The following is a 14,185-nucleotide window of genomic DNA, read 5'->3' as shown; positions in this document are numbered from 1 at the left end:
ACTGTTTGTCCGTCCTTCCCCCTGCCGCTGGCTCTTTTTCGAAAGGCTTTGAGTGTGCACATGGGTGGAGGAGGGGTGTCCAGTGCCACCCCTGGTTGAGGACCAGAGGCCATGCTCCCCAAGGCCACGGACTGCGGTTGCTTTTGCTCTTTATGGTCTTGTCATCTCTCTCCCCATGGTGGACACACAAGAGGTACCTAATAAGTGCCCTTTTCACCAGGCTGCCCCTTGAATGAATGAATGGATTTGTTTAACTTCCTCTGCATATCCATTTGTTCATTCCACAAATATTTATTGAGCTCCTACTGTGTGCCGCAAACTCTGCAGGCTCTGAGGATTCACAGGGCACAAAACAGGCAAAGGTCTCTGCCCTGGTGAAGCCGACATTTTGGTGGGAGAGACAGATAGTAAACAAACCATTAGACAAACATGATATTTGATATTAAAATATTTTTAATTAAAAATTTTTCATTATGGAAAATGACAAATGTACACAAAATAGAATAGTAAAACACATATCTGCACCCCACCACGACTAACTCGCACAGTGTAAAGTTTTCCACTGCTCTTACAGACCAGTGCTGCCCAATAGAACTTCCTGCCACAATGAAAATGTTCCAGATCTATGCCATGCCATACATTAGCTACCAGCCACATGTGGCCAGGGAGCACTTGAATTTGGTGACTCTAGGTACTTCATGTAAGTGGGATCAGATGTGATATTTGTCTTACTGTGACTGGCTTATTTTATTTACTTAGCATAATGTCTTCAAGTTTCATCCATGTTGTGGTGTATATCAGAATTTCTTTAATATTCCACTGTGTGTATATATCACATTTTGTTTGTCCATTCATCTACTGATGGACACTTGGGTTGCTTCCACCTTGTAGCTATTGTGAATGATGCTGCTGTGAACATGGGTGTACAAATATCTCTTTGAGACCCTGCTTTAAATTCTCTAGGGCATATACCTGGAAGTAGAATTGCTGGATCACGTGGTAATTCTATTTGTAATTTTTTGAGGAACCGCTAAACTATTTTCAACAGTGGCTGCGTCGTTTTACATTCCCAACAGTGTCCAAGTGTTGCATTTTCTCCACATCCTCACCAACACTTCTTTCTTTTTTTTTCCTTATAGTAGCCATCCTGATGGATGTGAGGTGGTATCTCATCGTAGTTTTGATTGCATTTTGGTTAATGGTCAGTGATGTTCAGCATCTTTTCATGTGCTTATTGGCCATTTGTATGTCTTCTTTGGAGAGATGTCTATTCAAGTGCTTTGTTCTAATTTCATTTAATTTTAATTAACTTGAACTTAAACGTACATAGCCACATGTGACTGACTAGTGGCAACCACATTGGACAGCGCAAGTCTATGTGGCCCCCTAAGTACCACAACTGGATTATTGTACAGTAAATTGCAGGCATTCTATAATTTCATCCCTAAATATTTCAGGATGCTGACTGACTAGTGGCAACCACATTGGACAGCGCAAGTCTATGTGGCCCCCTAAGTACCACAAGTGGATTATTGTACAGTAAATTGCAGGCATTCTATAATTTCATCCCTAAATATTTCAGGATGTAGCTCTTAAAGGTAAGAACTGTTTAAAGAAAAGAAATGATGCCGTTAATACACCTGTAATCTTGATCATGATTCCTTCGTATTATCAGATATCCAGGCAGCATTCAAACTCTGTCTTTCAACAGTTGGTGGGTTCATTTGCATCTTTCAAGGCTCCCTCTGCCTGCTGGGTTGAGAGCTGCAGGGACACTTGGCTAGCTGGAAGTGGGTGGGCAAGCAGTGTGCACTTCATAGTTTCCCAGTAACCACCCTTTTCAGCTTCTTTTGTCTCATCTAGAAAATGGGGTTAATACCAGGATGTTTGGAAGGATTCAAGGAGACTCGGTGACTAGTGGTTTCAATAGGACTGTGTCCATAACCCTTGGCTAAAACAGGTGATCCATAAATCCTTCCAAATGTACTCAAGGGCCACACGCAGCAAATGGCAGTGGGTGGAAAAGCTGGGGCCTGTGGACTTCTATTCAACCTCAGTGGGCTGTGGCCAGAAAGCTTCCGAGTTACCACACTGGATAATATTAACCATGGCAGTTAAAATGATTACGACTAGTATATATATTGCTTACAAAATACTTTAAGACATGTAAGGTTAAAAGATGTTAATATGTAACAATCCTATGGAGAACATACTGTTCTCATCCACATTTTCCAGATGGGGAAATTGAGGCACAGACAGGCGCACCGCTGGGAAGTGGCAGCCCTGGGATGGTAACGAAGGACACCCAGCTGCAGAAATGGTTGAGGTGACTTGATTCCCACTGTGAGCGCTGGCAGGCAGTGTGGGCACTTCGGAAATGTCAGCTGCCCTTGAATTGCGGTAGGGGGTTGTTAAAAAAGCTGCAACCATGGCTTCTTCTGATTTCTTGGTCCAGGGCAGATCCAAAGAATCAGTGTGAGACTGTGTGGAGACAAGGTGGGAGGAGGTGCGAGGGTGGAAGCTGTGAGCCTCTGCACCTTTAACTTTTTCTCATTAGCTGGAAACATTTAATAATCCTCACAAGTAGCATCTGTACCAGTAACATCCATCACAGCATCTGCTGTGCACTAACACAGGTCAGACCCTGTGCTTCATGCTGTTCCACTGGTATGCGAGAGGTGGGGACAGTGGTTATACCCTCTTTGCAGGTGAGGACACTGAGGCTGGAGAGACAATGTCACTTGCCCAAGGTCACCCAGCCTGTTCATGGGGGAGTGGGGATTTGAGGCCTGGACTCTGACACCAGAACCTGTGCTTCTCCCCACGCTTGTACCTCTTGGTGTCAACCAGATGGTAGACATAGATGCACAGGCATCTGAACTGGAGAGGGGAACATCTCAGAGGAGCCCCAGACCTGCCTGTTATTGGCATATATTTTTCTTTATTATGGAAACTTTCCAAAATATACCAAGTAGGTGGAATAGTATACCGAAGCCCGCAGGCACACATTGCCCGGTTTAACAGCTAGCAGCATCCTGCCAGTCTTGTTTCACCTCCACTTCCACTCACTACCACTACATGATTATTATTTATTTTTTACAGTTTTCTGAAGTAAAATTTACTTGCATCGAAATGTACAAATCTGAGCTATTAAATTTTGAACACTTACGTAATCCACATCCCAATCACAGTGCAGAACATTGCCCTTTCCCCAGGAAGTTCCACATTCATCTCTGTAACATTACATTGGAATGAAAACACTGGAATGAAAAATTCTCACAGAGAATTCTGGAGCCTTCCTCTTGAAATTTACCCTTGGACCCCGTTTGGAGAAGCCCCATTCAGGAAATGCCCACCTCCTGTCTCTAATTCTGCTGGTATGAAGTTTGCAGTGATCTGGACATGTCTAAAACTAGAGCCAGGGAGGAAAGAAGAACGAATGGGAAGCCACCTTGACGGTTTATGAACCCCTCCAGGCCAGGAGCAGCGCACCTGGTTCCAGACGGAAAGGATCCCGTGTTCCAGGCATCTTTCCGGGATCCGGGACCTGAGAGGAAGAGGGGAAGCCGCTCAGTGCCCCTCCTCTTCCTCTCTCTTCCATACCACTCTCCATCGCTTTTTCAAATCTGAAATACCCCAAGCATTCTTAAAATGAGAACAGAGACATGCACACCCCTGTCAGCCGGCCTTGTGATGTTATCGTAACATTTTTGCCATATTTGCTTTAGATCTTAAAAGAGAAATAGCATGATGGAGAGGGTCATCTGTGGGGTCTTGGTAAGTAGGGGGGACCCTGGAGTGAGCCTGCCTTGGCTCAAATCCCAGCCTGGCCACTTACTGGGCATGGGGTCTTGGACACATTACTAACCTCTCTGAGCCTCAGTTTCCCAATCTGTGAGTAGAGATAGTAAAAGCACCTGCCTCATGGGGATTTAGAGAACATGAAGTAAGTTAATACACATAGAATACTTAAACCACTGCCTGGGCCCGCAATCAGCGTGATTTGTCACCATTATTACAGTCACTCCTTGTTATTCACAGATTCCTTATTTGTGAGTTTGCCTGCCTACTTGTTAATACTTGAAACTCCAAAATGGCACCTTCCCAGTCATTTACAGAAATTTGAGTCACCCAATCCACACGGCCCCAGTGGAGGTTAAACAAGGCGACACTCTGCCTTCTCATTTCAGCTCATGTTGTGAACTAGTGTCCTTCTCACAGTCTATTTAGTGCTCTGTTTTCACATCTTTGTAGTTTTTATTGGTGATTTTGCTGTTCAAAATGTCCCCCAAGCATAGTGCTGAAATGCCGTCTAGTGGTCCTGAGTGCAAGGAGGCTCAGCACCTGCGTGCATTGGATCAGCTGCGTTCAGGTGTGAGTTATAGTGCTGTTGGCTGTGAGTTCAATGTGAATGAGTCAACACTATATATTAAGTAAGGTGCCTTTCACAGAAACACACATAAACCGGAGTTAAGTATTGATCGAAGAGAATGTGGCCAGAGGCGTACAGGAACCTAACCCAGTATTTCCCCCAGGAGCAGTGGTTCAGTATTTGCTGACTGAGTGTTCACAGTGGCTATGGAACCTGACTACTGCAAACAGCAAGAATTGGCTGTATTTTATTAGATTGAAGTGTCAATAAATAATACAGTATAATGTCATGCTATAGTGTGGTGCACACACACTATATACGTAGTACATATGATAATGTATAGTGTTGTTTTGTGTGATTTAAAAATGGTATTTGTCCTCTCCTTTCTCACTTTCTTTTTTTTTTTTTCTGAACGGTAAGGGGATCGCAACCCTCGGCATGGTGTGGTCTGCACCACGCTCAGCCAGTGAGCGCACCGGCCATCCCTGTATAGGATCCGAACCCGCGGCCTCGGCGCCATGAGTGCCGCACTCTCCCGAATGAGCCACGGGGCCGGCCCGATTTCTCAGTTCCTTTTGACATCACCTGTTGACCGTCTCTCTTGCTCTTCTGTCCTCCCCCTCCCCTTAGTCCTTCCCTCTCTCTCCCACAAACTCACCCCATATCTCTGCTTGTCTGTCTGTCTCTGACTGCATCTTGTTTACTAGCTTTCTTACTCACAGCCTCTCTCTCTTTCTGTCTCCACAGCTGGCCCCCGAAAGGACACTCTCCAAGTCCCCAGCTGGGGCCCCTGCATAGACCTGGAGTGGACATCCCCTCCTTCCCTTCATGATTCGTTTGTAGCACAGGTAACCAGGGAAGAATCCCAGTTTACTCCCAGAGGGGCAGTTGTCCCTCATTCCACTTACCCAGGCCCACTTGGCCCCTGGAAGAGAATGGAATGTTCCATCTTGGCAGAGCTGGCTTAGCCACATCCTTCAGTTCTTACCTATCCAGGCTGGGCCCACTGGGTCATCTGGGCCATCTGCCTCCATGCCAGCTGCAGGCAGGATCTTCCTCCCCACTTTCTCTTTTTCTCCAGATTCTTTGCAGACCTTGCCTTTTCATGAGCCCTCATGAGCTGGTTGGGGAGGGCAGGGGTACATAGGCCACAGACCTGGCAACACAGAGAGAAGAAGGAAGCATAGGTGGGCCAGGATTGGGGGAGCAGAGAGCGTGTCCTCACCACCTCCAAATGCATCAAGAGCCGAGGAGGGGCCTCTCTGGGGACAGTCCCCAGGGCCAGCTCTGATAGGGATGGTAATTGGTGTGTGAGTCTCAGAGGATGCATGTATTTCTGTCTGTGCTGCATGGTGTGGAGGGAATCTGTGAATCCTGGGAAAGTATGTGGAACATTCTTTGCCCACATGCATGTTTCTGGCAAGAGGATCTTTAGTTGTCATCAGGTTCCCCAAGGCACTGTTCAGAGAAGACCCCCAACCTACCAGGGAGGTCCCTGTCTGAGATTCTTCATTATGTCACAGAGCACTTGAGGATAGGGGAAGTTGGAGGTGCCAATTAGGAAGTCACTGTTTGGGGAATTCAGAGAATGCTGCTGGGGTGAGGGGTTATGAACCAGCTGAGGGCGCATGTAAGATTTTGTGTGTTGGGGGGTTGTTTGGGAGTAGGAAGGGGTAATCCGTGACAGTCACCACATCCTCACGCCCCATGCCCCCCACCCACCAAAAGGGAGGGTCAGATCTCTATGATCCTGAGGTGTAAATTTGCATCATTCAGGGATTGTGTCTTCTTTCTTCTCACATACTGTCTGTGTTATTGGAAAGGAAGGACGGCAGAAGGGGGTGTGGGGCCATGGAAGGGTGAGTCGGTGGAAGGACGGGTTGGTTTGGTTGTTAGGAAGAAGGGAAAGACGAGTGATTGGATGGAAGCTCGAAAGGCGGAGGGATAGGTGTTTGGAGGGATAGGTGGATGGGTGGGTAGATTGATGGTTAGGGGATGAGGGGAGGGGTGGATGTCTGGAGGGATGGAAAGCTAGATGGGTGGGGGCGGAGAGGCAAATCAGAGAGCACCGGTCCCCCCGTGTGTTAGATGGGACTAACACCCTTCCCCACGGGGGCTGACCAAGCTAACGCTGGTGAAGTGCCGGACAGACACTCGCCATGCTCTCCTCAGCGCTCTGACAGCGAGGGTCAGCCTCACCCCAGTGGCTCCTCGTGCGTAGTGGGGTGCCTGTGGTTACGAGTCCCTCTCCCTTTCTTCTGCTTTGGTTCTCCTGTCACCCTTCCCTTCCTGAGAACCACACTGTATACGTCTTCAAGGGGGACGCAGAACCTTGGGCCACAAGGCCCTTCCTGTCGCCTCCATTCACTCTCTCATTCACTCTTCCACCCGTTCATACATAGGATGAACCCCTGCCACGCACATTCTGGGCCAGGCCCTGTGTTCAAGGGGGCAGGAAAGCATGGTGGTGAAGAGCACAGGCTTAGGAGCTGGATTCTTGGGTTCAAGGCGTGGCTCTGCCACTTGCTCAGTGGGAGGCAGGGAGTGGTGGCCTCAGTGCCTCCAGTTCCTCAGCTGGAATATGCGTGGAAGGTCCCCGTCATGGGACACTGTGATAGTCACTTAGCTGAATGTGTATGAAGCACTTAGTGTAGGACCTGCAGGGCTCACTTAGTCTTGGTTGATATCATCATCGTCATTGTCATCATCAGGTGCTGGGAGAGTTTGGGGGAGGGGAGTGGAGGGAGGGAAAGGAAGCTGTCTCTGGTTAGGAGTTTCTGGCTAGGAGGAGACCTGGGAGGTGGACTGAAGAGAACAGAAACTCTGACCCTTGCAGGGGGCTCCCCTGAAGGGAGGGGGCCGGGCAAGCTGCCAAAATCTAACCTTGTCTCCTTGCCCTCTTCCTGACCCCACCCCATCCAGTGGCGATGGATGATGAGGATGGGAGGTGCTTACTAGACGTAATTTGGTGAGTAACGGGCTGCCCACCCCCTGCCCTCTGTCTTGAACATCCCCTCCCCCCTTCCCCTCCCCCCCCCAGCTCCTCACCTCCTCAGTATCTGTCCCTCTTCTCTCTTTCAGTGACCCTCAGGCCCTCAATGACTTCTTGCATGGATCTGAGAAGGTAAGTCCGAGGGCAGGGAGAGGCATTCCCTGGCTAGGGGACTGTAGAATTGGGAACGAGAGACAGTGAGAGACATGTCCCCTGGGTTCAGTAAACATCTGGCGTGTGCCTTCTATGAGCTGCCTCATATGAGCAAAACAGACGTCAAATCCCTTCTCTCACACCATATACATCTTAGTAAACACAGAAACCAATAACTTAGTGAAGGTGATGGTGGAAAGCACTATGCAGAGTATGATAAAAAATAATGTCACTTGCACAACAAAAGTGGTTTAAAAGAAAACGGATGGGGTTTGGGGGCTTCTTTAGCTAGAGTAGTAGATAGGGTCACTCTAAGGAGATGACATTGAAGGTGAGATCTGAAGGATCAAAGGGTGGTGACTGTGGTGCTTCTGGGAGGGGGAAGAGCAGGTACAAAGGTGAGAAAGTGCTTGGCACGTTTGAGGAAAAGAAAGAAGGCCGGTGGGGCTGAACTAAAGGGGAAGCCAGTAGGAGGCAAGACTGGAGTAGACAAACGTCACCAGGTCATGCAGTCCTAGAGGACTCTGATAGGGGAGTTTGGTTTTTATTCTGAATGTGACAGGCAGCTCTGGTGGGATACTAAAAAGAAGAATGCTGTGTTCTATGTGCACCCCAGAGAATGGAACCCAGTGGGGAAGAGTGGAAGCCTGTGGAGCCATGAGAAGCCGTATTAGTTATCTATGGCTGTGTAACAAATGTTCCCATCATATCACGACTTAAAACATTTGTTAGAGCTCTTGTAGGTTTGGATGGTCAGGAATCTGAGAGCAGGGACTCTCATGAGGTTGCAGTCAGGGTGTTGACTGGGGCTGCTGTCACCTGAAGGCTTGTCCAGGGCTGGTGGATGTGCTGCCTCAGGGCTCATTCCTGTGGCTGATGGCAGGAGACCTCAATATCTCACCACATAGGCCTCTCCATATTGCTCCTGAGTGTCCCTACAACACGGCAGCTGTCTTCCCCCAGAGCGAGTGATCTGAGAGACAGCAAGGAGGAAGCTATCATGCCTTTAATGTCCTAGTCTCCAAAGGCACACACTCTCATTCCCGTCACATTGTATTCACTAGAAGCAAGTCACTAAGTCCAACTCACACTCAGGGAGGGGAATTGAGCTCCACCTCTTGAAAGGAGAAGTATCAAATAATTTGTGGAGAGGAGGTGAGTGTGATAGGAAGGTGGTGACCTGGGCCACAGTGCAGGCAGTGCAAGAGGTGCCAGGCACTGGATTTGGGATCTGTTTGGGAGGTAGAATCAGCTAGACCTGCAGGTAGATTAGGTGTCAAGGGAGAAAGACTGTCTGGAAAGACCCCTGGGTTTTGCTTGAGCAGCTGAGTAGATTGCAGTACCGTTTTCTGAGACTGGGAGTTTGGGGTAGATTCCAGAAGTCCAGGTGGGGCTGTTGGACATACAAGTTTGAGTTCTGCAGAAACGTCTACCTGGAGAGAGAAATTAGGGAGGCCTCAGCTGTGGACAAACATTCACCAGGTACTTATGTGGATGCCAGGGCCTGTTCTGGGTGCTAAAGATGCCCCTGGCAATCAGAGCAGGTCCCTGCTCTCCCAGAGATGGGCACAGCATAGTGTGTTAGGTGTCCAGATGGTGGGACGTTCCTGGGCTTCTCAGAGAAGAGAGTGACTTAGAAAGAAGGATGGGCAGTTGTTGGGAGGAGGTGGCATGTGTGACAGAGAAACCAAGGGGCAAAAGGTAGGGGGCACAGCTTGGACAAAGGCATAGAGGCAGGAGTCTCCAGTTCAAGGCAGCATGTCAGGAGAGCTTCAGAGGACAGGCTCGGGGCCTCAGTGTGGGGCGCCGTGGGCTTTAAGCGTGCAGCCAGGCCCTTTTCTTTGGGGCCTTTTTTCTGGAGTGTCCTGTACCTCTTGCCAACCCCCTGACCTCACTCCTCATCTTTTTGTCCTGAGTAACCCTACATTGGTTCCAACTGTAGCATATGGGCCTGCCACCACTGACCTTTGACTTTGGGTGGGGGCGGGTCTTGTTGCAGCTCGACAGTGATGACCTCCTGGATAATCCTGGGGAGGCCCAAAGTGCCTTCTATGAGGGTCCTGGGGTAAGTAGCTGTGGCTCCCAGTCATCTATCAAATTGCTAGGACGGCAGCCAGCAGGAGGGAAGCCCCAAGGGCAGGAGGGGAGGCTTGGGCTCATCTCTCTGAGGGGCCTTGATAGGAGGAGGGTAGGAGTTCAGCGTGGGGTAACGCTGGCCATGACCTGTGGACCCCTTGGAGGAGGCGCTGAGGGTCCTCAAGGCCTTGGTACGGAGTGGTTCTGGGGAATTGAGACAGATGCTGCTCTGGGGTTCACGGGGAGACACTCCTCTGGAGAGTGAGGTGTTGGGGAGGCTCGGGGTCCTGCCCTGGCTCAGCCATGGGTGTGTTTGTGACCTGCGGGGAGAGGTCTCCTCCTGCAGACCTCAGTCTCCACCCCAACGGTGAAGGCCCTCTATGTGGATTAACTCAAGAGTCTTTCAAACTGCAGGTTCTGATGTATTATCTGGTGAGGTATCGGTGGAGGTTACAGATGACGGGCATAGTGTTGCTTGTGGGGCTTTGCCCAGATGTGCATACATATATTCATACAGGAGTGTCCTGGATCGCGGTCCAGGACAGCACGAAAAGTACTTAAGAAACGTTGGACTCACAGTGCAGTTGGCGCACAGGCTCATACACGGTGGCTGCTGCTGCTGCTCCTGCGAGCTTTACAGCCTTTTATTGGAAACCTTTGGGGCCAGGCATGTTTCAGAATTCAGAACTTTTCAGATTTGGAAGGGTGATGTGGTATGTGGGCCATGGATAACATCACACGTTCGCCTTTCTGCAGCCAAACTTTTGAAGTCACATTATTTGGGTAAATGTGTCACCAAAAGCACCCTATCTGTTCTGGTCAGGTTTGCTGCCAAGAGTCATGAAACCACTCTTGGTTTTCAGAGCTTTTTAGGTTTGGGAATCACAGATAAGTATTGTGGGCCTGTGCAACTACTTAAAACACTGTTTTTATTATGTTCTGCTGATGGGTACAAATGGGGAAACTGAGGTCAGATTAAGCAAGCCCCAGATTGCACAGCTAAATCCTGATAAAGCTGGGATATACTCCCAGGTCCAGCCACTTTCAGACAGAGTGTTCTTTCTTGAACGTTGCTGCCTTGACACCTGAGCATCTTTTGCTGCAGCCATGGCCAGGACCTGGCCCTTGCTAACCCCGGCTCTTTCTTTCCCACCTTTCCCGGCCTCTAGCTCCACGTGCAAGAAGCTTCCGGCAACCACCTGAACCCGGAGCCCAGCCAACCAACCCCCAGCGTGGACCTAGACTTCCTGGAAGATGACATTCTGGGCTCACCTGCAACGGGGGGCGGTGGCGGGGGTGGCGGGGGCACTGACCAGCCCTGTGACATCCTTCAGCAGAGCCTCCAGGAAGCCAACATCACTGAGCAGACCCTCGAGGCTGAGGCTGAGCTGGACCTGGGCCCCTTCCAGCTGCCCACACTGCAGCCGGCAGATGGCGGGGCAGGCCCAGCAGGAGCTGCAGGGGCGGCTGTGGCCACAGGGCCCCAGGCCCTCTTCCCAGGTGGCACTGACCTGCTGGGGCTACAGGCCCCGCCCACTGTGCTGACCCACCAGGCCCTGGTGCCACCCCAGGACATGGTCAACAAGGCACTGAGTGTCCAGCCCTTCCTGCAGCCCGTGGGCCTGGGCAATGTGACCCTGCAGCCCATCCCGGGCCTCCAGGGCTTGCCCAATGGCAGCCCAGGGGGTGCCACAGCGGCTACCCTTGGGCTGGCACCTATCCAGGTGGTGGGCCAGCCCGTCATGGCACTCAACCCACCCACTTCCCAGCTCCTGGCCAAGCAGGTGCCTGTCAGCGGCTACCTAGCCTCTGCAGCCGGTCCCTCAGAACCAGTGACCCTGGCATCAGCTGGTGTCTCCCCCCAGGGGGCCGGCCTTGTCATCCAGAAGAACCTCCCAGCCGCTGTGGCCACCACACTCAATGGGAACTCTGTGTTTGGAGGGGCAGGGGCTGCCACAGCAGTGGCCAGTGGGGCGCCCTCAGGACAGCCGCTGGCAGTGGCCCCAGGCCTCGGCACATCACCGCTGGTTCCAGCGCCCAATGTGATCCTGCACCGCACACCCACACCCATCCAGCCCAAGCCCGCTGGCGTGCTGCCCCCCAAGCTCTACCAGCTGACACCCAAACCATTCGCCCCCACAGGCGCCACACTCACCATCCAGGGCGAACCAGGGGGCCTCCCACAGCAGCCCAAGGCCCCTCAGAACCTGACTTTCATGGCTGCAGGCAAGGCAGGCCAGAATGTGGTGCTGTCGGGCTTCCCAGCACCTGCCCTGCAGGCAAATGTCTTCAAGCAGCCACCTGCCACCACCACGGGAGTGGCCCCACCACAGCCCCCCGGGACCCTGAGCAAGCCCATGAGTGTTCAGCTCTTGAATCAAGGCAGCAGCATTGTCATCCCAGCACAGCACATGCTACCTGGCCAGAACCAGTTCCTGCTGCCTGGCACGCCTGCAGTCCAGCTCCCTCAGCCGCTCTCAGCCCTGCCGGCCAACGTGGGAGGACAGATCCTGGCAGCCGCAGCCCCCCACGCAGGTGGACAGCTGATTGCAAACCCCATCCTCACCAACCAGAACCTGGCAGGCCCTCTGAGCCTGGGCCCTGTGCTGGCTCCCCATTCTGGGGCCCACAGTGCCGCCCACATCCTCTCGGCCGCCCCCATCCAGGTGGGCCAGCCAGCACTCTTCCAGATGCCTGTGTCTCTGGCTGCAGGCAGCCTGCCCACACAGAGCCAGCCGGCCCCCGCTGGCCCTGCTGCCACTACCGTCCTCCAGGGGGTCACCCTGCCCCCCAGCGCTGTAGCCATGCTCAACACCCCTGATGGCCTGGTGCAGCCTGCCACCCCTGCTGCTGCCCCTGGTGAGGCCACGCCTGTCCTCACGGTGCAGCCCACCCCCCAGGCACCCCCAGTGGTCAGCACGCCACTGCCTTTGGGACTCCAGCAGCCACAGGCGCAGCAGCCTCCACAAGCTCCCACCCCTCAGGCTGCCGCCACACCTCAGGCCACCACCCCTCAGCCTAGCCCAGGCCTGGCATCCAGCCCAGAGAAGATCGTCCTGGGGCAGCCACCCTCTGCCACAGCCACAGCCATCCTCACTCAGGACTCCCTGCAGATGTTCCTGCCCCAGGTAACCCGCACTGGGCTGGGGCAGGGAAGCAGGGGCTGGAGGTGGGAGAGGGGTTTTGGGAGAACTGAAATGGGATGCAGCTGAGGCAGCCTGTGGGAGGGTCTTGTGGGCTGGGGAGAGCATCTCAGTGCTTGCACAGGTGCTCCAGACACAGGGGCCCCTAGGAGAGGCCTGAAGGATAGGGTCCCAGCTGAGTTGCAGGGGGACAGATTGGCTGGCTGGCTGACAGACAGACAAGGGGAGGGACAGACTGACAAAAACTGACCGACAAGGAGAGGGATCTCAAAGAGGGAGTGGGTAAGACATGGATGGACGGACAGATGGGCAGGAGAGAGGGAGGGTGATATCGAGCTGGCAGACAGGCTGACGGGAGCTGAGATTGCAAGAGCTGCCCGCGTTGCAGCCTCCCAGCCTCCTAGGGCCCCACCCACCCGGCTGCCCACCACCCCCTTCTCTGGAGGCCTGGGAGCATCACTGGGGGTGGGGATCTGGGGTGGGGGGGCGGAGGTTTCATAGGGGTGGCCTTCTGACATTGTGCGGGCTGCCCGTTGCAGGAGAGGAGCCAGCAGCCCCTCTCCGCAGAGGGGCCCCACCTCTCCGTGCCTGCCTCGGTCATAGTCAGCGCCCCGCCTCCCGCCCAAGACCCAGCCCCAGCCACCCCTGTCGCCAAAGGAGCTGGCCTCAGCCCTCAGGCCCCTGACAGCCAGGCTTCCCCGGCTCCAGCCCCCCAGGTAGAGGAACCGCAGCAGCCTCTGTCCTCAGCGCAGACCCAGCCTCGCCCCCTCCTCCCTGCTCTCCTTGCTCTGCCCTGCCTGCCTCTCTGTCTTGCTGACTTGGGAAATGGCACCCCCACCCCCATATTTCCTGAGTGTCTCCTGACAGTCATGGATGCTTGAGACCAGGGCCAGCCCTGGAGGAGCCCACACTCTAGACAGTATGCAAGCAAGATACACACAGCAGGAAAGGTGTTATTTTCTAAAATTATAATTTCACATCTGAGTAAATAATACATTCCGATAGTTCACATTTCAAAACATATAAAGAGGTATATAAGGGTCTTTCAAAAAGTCTGTGGAAAAATAGAATTAAAAGATAACACGAATCTTTCCATGAACTTTTTTTTTTTCCCGTAATTTTATTTTGTCGATATACAATGTGGTTGATTATTGTGTCCCATCACCGAAACCTCCCTCCCACCTCCATCTCCCCCCTCCCTCCCAACAATGTCCTTTCTGTTTGCTTGTCGCGTCAACTTCAAGGAATTGTAGTTGTTAAGTCTTCTCACCCCCCGGTTTTTTTGTGTGTGTGTGTGAATTTATTTATTTATTTTTAGCTCCCACCAATAAGTGAGAACATATGGTATTTCTCTTTCTGTGCTTTCCATGAACTTTTAAACAACCCCTCCTCACGTAGTGAAAAGCCCCCTCTCAACCTTTGCCTCCTTAGGTGCCTCCCCAAGGTGGT

The 14,185-nt window shown here is 52.2% G+C and overlaps 1 protein-coding gene across 1 annotated transcript; it reads left to right on the top strand.

The window, feature by feature from the left end:
• Positions 1-5,188: 5,188 nt before the first annotated feature.
• On the top strand, positions 5,189-13,803 carry LOC103606842 (glioma tumor suppressor candidate region gene 1 protein-like). The gene is made up of 6 exons (XM_008591380.1): positions 5,189-5,220; positions 7,295-7,340; positions 7,454-7,496; positions 9,517-9,582; positions 10,763-12,721; positions 13,276-13,803. The coding sequence occupies exons 2-6, from the start codon at positions 7,300-7,302 to the stop codon at positions 13,615-13,617; spliced, it is 2,451 nt and encodes an 816-aa protein (XP_008589602.1). The 5' UTR covers positions 5,189-5,220; positions 7,295-7,299; the 3' UTR covers positions 13,618-13,803.
• Positions 13,804-14,185: the final 382 nt, after the last annotated feature.

This window comes from Galeopterus variegatus, unplaced genomic scaffold (genome assembly GCF_000696425.1).
Source record: "Galeopterus variegatus unplaced genomic scaffold, G_variegatus-3.0.2 Scaffold6879, whole genome shotgun sequence".
NCBI classification, from domain to species: Eukaryota; Metazoa; Chordata; class Mammalia; order Dermoptera; family Cynocephalidae; genus Galeopterus; species Galeopterus variegatus.
This window is presented reverse-complemented; position numbering and strand designations above follow the sequence as displayed.

Excerpts from the sequence above, each read along its gene's own strand:
- LOC103606842 (XM_008591380.1), top strand. The coding sequence starts at position 7,300 with ATGGATGATGAGGATGGGAGGTGCTTACTAGACGTAATTTG. Across the intron at positions 9,583-10,762 it reads CCTTCTATGAGGGTCCTGGG|CTCCACGTGCAAGAAGCTTC; the intron begins GTAAGTAGCTGT and ends CCCGGCCTCTAG. Across the intron at positions 12,722-13,275 it reads TGCAGATGTTCCTGCCCCAG|GAGAGGAGCCAGCAGCCCCT; the intron begins GTAACCCGCACT and ends TGCCCGTTGCAG.